This window comes from Eimeria acervulina, genomic scaffold, assembly GCF_000499425.1.
Source record: "Eimeria acervulina Houghton genomic scaffold, Eah_scaff1000, whole genome shotgun sequence".
Lineage (NCBI taxonomy): Eukaryota > Apicomplexa > Conoidasida > Eucoccidiorida > Eimeriidae > Eimeria > Eimeria acervulina.
The window spans coordinates 1-5,172 of NW_013550434.1; the positions used below are offsets into that span (position 1 = coordinate 1).

General features: G+C 52.6%; 2 protein-coding genes across 2 annotated transcripts; one reads left to right on the top strand and one right to left on the bottom strand.

The window, feature by feature from the left end:
- Positions 1–1,341: 1,341 nt before the first annotated feature.
- Positions 1,342–2,974, bottom strand: EAH_00053640 (hypothetical protein, conserved; the record flags this gene model as incomplete). Its single annotated transcript, XM_013397849.1, has 4 exons — positions 1,342–1,517; positions 1,845–1,919; positions 2,149–2,279; positions 2,502–2,974. The coding sequence occupies 4 exons, from the start codon at positions 2,972–2,974 to the stop codon at positions 1,342–1,344; spliced, it is 855 nt and encodes a 284-aa protein (XP_013253303.1).
- A 1,120-nt stretch (positions 2,975–4,094) lies between these two features.
- On the top strand, positions 4,095–4,604 carry EAH_00053650 (adenylate kinase, putative; the record flags this gene model as incomplete). Its single annotated transcript, XM_013397850.1, has 1 exon — positions 4,095–4,604. One exon carries the CDS (start codon positions 4,095–4,097, stop codon positions 4,602–4,604), a length of 510 nt encoding a protein of 169 aa, XP_013253304.1.
- Between the last annotated feature and the right edge of the window lie 568 nt (positions 4,605–5,172).

A 5,172-nucleotide genomic window follows, 5' to 3' on the forward strand; every position in this document is an offset into this window, starting at 1 on the left:
ACACAGGAGACAGACAAAAGAGGAGACAGAAGCAAGAGAGAGAAGGGAGACAGAGCAAACATTAGAGACGAAGGAGAGAGCGGAGGGAGACAGGGGCGAGCAAGGAGACAAAGGAGACAAAGCACAAGACAAATATGGCCAAGGAGACACTTCTTGCAGTTACAAATTGTCTGAGTGGTTGTAGTCTGTCTCCCTCTGTCTCTTTCTGTGTGTCGCTGTGTATCTCTTCCTGTTTGTCTCTTTGCTTCTTATTTGTGCCTCGCTGTTTGTCTCTCCTTCTGTCCCTCGTATTGTCTCCTTTTGCGTCTTTATTATTTTCTTTCTCCCGTCTCTCAAACTGTCTCCATTCGTCTCTCGCTTATTGAGTGTGTCTGGCTCTTTTGACTGTCTCATCCTTTGTCTCTGTTTCTTCAAGTGTCCCCTTTTGTGCCTGTCTCTCCCTCCGTCTCTGGCTCTGTTTCTCTCTGTGTCTGTGTCTGTCTCTGTCTCTCCAAGTGTCTCCTTTTGTGTCTGTTTCTGCCTCTCTCTGTCTCTCTGTCTCTGTCTCTCCAAGTGTCTCCTTCCGTGTCTGTCTGTCTCTCTGTCTCTCCAAGTGTCTCCATTCGTTTTTTGTCTTTGCTTCTGTCTCTGTCTCTTCAGGTGCCTCCTTTCTTTGTTTATCTCTGCCTCTGTGTCTCCAACTGTCTCCTTTTTATGCTTATTTCAGTGTCTGTCTCTTCTCACCGCCTACGCGTAAGAGGGTCCCTGCAGTTGGGAGGCCCAAAGCATGGTCTAAGACCATCACTCGCTGTCCAGGGGCGAGAGACAGCCGATGCAGCAGACAGCTCAGGTAGTCTCTTCGCAGCCCGCTGCAGCAACAGCAGCAGCAACAGCAGCAATAGCAGTAGCATAGGAAGATCAGGCATGCAGACCTTAACTGCATTTGCATGCGTGCATACAGCCTCTTAATTATTATTCATAATAATGTACAAATGGATTAGTACTAACCACATACTAACATATATATACTTAGATATATAAATAATTATACATGTATATAATATATATATATATATACATATATTTACTTATAATATATATATATGATGATTGAAGAGAAATACAAACATCATATAAGGGCCTACGCACAGCCCCAAAACGTCTCTGTGCACTTCGTGCATCTATGCATGCATCATACAGAAACAACAACAGCAGCAGCAACAACAACAGCAGCAGCAACAACAACAGCAGCAGCAGCAACTGCAGTTGCTGACGGACATGACTTTTGTGGGGTTTGACTCGAAGTAGAAGTGCGCCAATTCGTTTAAAGAGGCCTCCAGCACCGTATATTGCTTTATGTACCTAATAAGACGCACACACAGCTGCTGCTGCTGCTGCTGTTACTGCTGCTGCTGCTGCTGCTGCTGCTTGCCTTTTTGCCTTTTTAATAATATACTTCTGCTTTGAAAATGCTGTCCGCTGCTCAAAGGTGGCGCTGTTAGCCGCCACTTCTCGTATTACTTCTGCTGCTGAGGCGGCTGCGGCGCAACACCAAACCCTAAACCCTAAACCCTAAACCCTGAACCCTAAAGCTCAGCTGAGGAGAGAAAGAGAGAGAGGGAGACAGAGGCAGAGACAGAGAGAGAAAGAGACAGAGACAGGAATAGAGACAGAGACAGAGACAGAGAGGGAGCCAAGGACAGAGACAGAATTAGAGACAGAATTAGCGAGAGAGACAGAAGCAGAGACAGAGACAGAAGCAGACGCAGAGGCAGAAGCAGAGACAGAGACAGAGAGAGAAGCAGAGACAGAGACACAGAGAGACAGGAAGAGACACATTTAAACACAAGAGACGCCAAACTCACCTCCTTTCAGTCTCTCGATTTCCCCAGCCGTCAGCCGCTGCGCTGCGCCGCTGTCTACGATCCCTCGATTGTCTCCTGCATGCAGCAAGGGCTACAACCAAGGGTTTAGGGTTTAGGGTTTAGGGTTTGGTATGCCACGGTCTAGGGCTTGGCGTCTCATTCCCTTTAAAGTCCCGGCCGCGGCGCCTGTGCGCGTGCGAAGGAGAGGGCTTAGCTATTCTACCCTGAGGGCTTAGGGTTTAGGGTTTAGGGTTTAGGGTTTAGGGTTTGCCTGAGACTTCTTCTGTAGGGGTCTCGACGAGACCCTCAGGGATGCTCGGGTGTCTCTGCGTCCGCAGCCAGCGATGCCCGCCCCAAGAGAAAGTGCTGCCATAGGGGGCCCCCACAAGGAGGCCCTCATTAAAGGAGAAGGCTGAGGGGGTCCCCTGCTGCTCCCTGCAGCAGCAGAGCAAGCAGCACAACATAAGCAGCAAATAGAACAAACACTCCTGCAGCAGCAGCAACAGAAACAGCTACGGCAGCAGCAGCAACAATAACTGCACCAGCATGAGCAGCAACCACTGCAACAGCAGCAACGGCAGCTGCGACAACAGAACCTGCAGCATCAGCAGCAACAGCAGCAGCAGCAGCAACAGCAACAGCAGCAAAAGGCCTCACGCGTTTAGCCGCGCCCTAAGCAGACTTCTTTTTCCTGCGAAGTCCCTCAGCACTACGAGGTCTCCATCCTGCACAACTGCACCAGTAAAGCGCCCATCTGCTGCTGCTGCTGCTGCTGCTGTTGCTGCTGCTGCTGCAGCTGGAACTGCTGCTGGTGATGGTCCTGTTGCTGCGGTTGCTGCTGCTGCTTCTGCTGCTGTTGCTGCTGCTGAACCGTTGTGTTTGACGGAAGCAGCAGCAGCAGCACTTGGAGAGCTGCTGCTGCTGCAGTTTGCCGCGGAGACCCGCAGGGCCCCCGTGGCCCTTGAGCCCTCTGGGGTGTCTATACGGCTCTTCTTCAGGGGTCCCCCAAGCTTCTGCTGCTGCCGGTGTTTCTGCTGATGCTGTTGCTGCTCGTTGTCCTGTGGGCAAGGAGTTTCATCTTCTGAGTCGCAGAGCAGCGGGTTGCTGCTCTTGCTGCTGCTTCTCTCCATATTAATTACTTTTGCTTTTCTTTTTGTCTCCTTTTGCTCTGTTATTTGTTTGGTCGCGTCTATGTTTATTTGTCTGTTAATAGCACTTTACTTCGATGGTTTTGTGTCTCCTTATTACTATATTTTCTTCTTCGTTAATCTTATAAGTTGTCTCCTTCCTTGTTTATCTCTTTGTTTGTGCTGCTGCTGCTGCTGCCAGCTCCCGCCCCCCTTCTTTTCTTGCTGCTCTATCAAGATCTACGAAAGCATATAAGCTGCTCGTGCTGCTGCTGCTGCTGCAGCTGTTGCTGCTTCCGACCTTGTTAGCTGTTGTGGGGCCCCACGTGGATGCCGAAACTGTACGTAGAGCCTCTAGCCCTTCTTTTATTATTTATAGCAAAATAATATGTTATATATTTTCTTTATTTCAAAATATGTATCTCTAAAGATGTTCAATGTCGCGCTGCAGTAGCAAGGGGCCCCTGGGGGCCCCCCAGGGGGCCCCCCCTGTGGGGCCCGTCAGGGCCCCCCGTTACCAGGGGCAAGACAGGGGGAGCAGCAGCAGTGCTGCTCTCTCTCTTGAGCTGCGGTGTACATACACCTCGAAAGAAATAAATGTAGTTTGCTGTTTTGTCTTGTATTTACTTTGTAGTTGGGGCAGCAGGAAGCAGACACGCAGACACCCCATCTGCAGAGGAGTGGGACCTATAGAACAATGAACTGCTGCTGCAGGTGTCTGTACACTCGACAGCAGCAGCAGCAACAACAACAACAGCAGCAGCACCAGAAGCGCCAGAAGTGCAGCACAAACACGTGCCGGGTCAAACTTGTCTGGTTGCCGCCGCTGCTCCTGCTGCTGCTGCTGCTGCTGCTGCTGCAGTGTACCGGGCCATTCTGCTGGGCAGTCAGGAGCAGCTACACCAGACAGCGAGGCATACACATCCCCCTCAGTAGCAGCAGCAGCTGCGGCAGCAACAGCAGAAGCCTTCTAGGCTTTCTGCGCGCACGGCCCCTCCCCGCGTCAGCAGAAGCAACAGCAGCAGCAGCAGCAGCAACAACAACGGCAGCAGCGCCAAGAATTCACGGCCCTCGTATCTCGTCTTCAGCCTGCGCATCTCAAACAGAAGGAAACCGCCTTTCAATGGCCCCCTTAGAGGCTGGGGGGGGGGCCCCCTTGCCTATACCTGTGGTGCTGCTGATGGGGCCCCCCTGCAGCGGCAAAGGAACCGTAGCTCAAGAGCTGCAGCAGCTGCTGCCAGTAGCACATCTCAGCTCAGGCGATGAGCTGAGGCGCCTTATCCAAGCAGCAGAAGCAGAGGATTCTGCTGCTGATGCTGCTGCTGCTGTGCCCTTCCCAGCGGAAGTGCTTAGTGCGGTGAGGCAGCAAATGAAGCAGGGGCTTCTCATTGGCGACGATCTGGTGGCTTCCGTGCTGCAGCACCGGCTTGCTGCTGTTGCAGCAAAGCCCCTGCAGCAGCAGCAGCAACAACAGCAGCAGCAGCAGCAGCAGCAGGTGCTGCCGAAGCTGCTGCTGCTGGATGGGTTCCCTCGCACAGAAGCCCAAGTGGCGCTGCTGCACGAGATGGGGGCCTGGCCAGGTGTGCAGTTTGCTTCTCTTTCCCTCTGTCTCCTTGTTGCAGTTTTATTTTAGCCTCCTCTGTTGCCTGTTTTAAGTTCCTGTCTCTTCTGCTGTTGTTTGTCTCTACTTGCTGCCCTGGAGCCCTTATAGCTGCTGCTCCCCTAAGTAAATGCCTCTGTGAGTTTTATTTAGGTGTATTTGTTCAATGCTGGCTGCTCCGTATACTTCTTCTTGTGTATCTTCTTCTTGACAGCAGCAGCAGCAGCAGCAGCAACAGCGGCATTAAGAAGTGTGCGTGTATGCGTGTGTGCGTGCGGGTGTCTGCATCACTGTGCTGCAGCTGCAGTGCTGCTGCTCTCAGCCCCAACAGAGCGCCTTCTGCAGCGGCTTAAGGGCCGCATCACCGATCCCAAGACAGGCATTATCTATGGGCCCCATAGACCTCCTCCTGCCTCCTTGCTAGGGGGCCCCCAGGGGGGCCCCCCAGGGGCGCACAGGGAAGATGATGCTATTGACGTTCTTCAGAAACGCATTAAGACGTACGAGGAGGGCCTCGCCCCTATCCTTAATGCCCTGCGGGGCGAGGGACCCCAGGGGGCCCCCCGGGGGCCCCCACCCCAAATTGTTGAAATAGACGCCA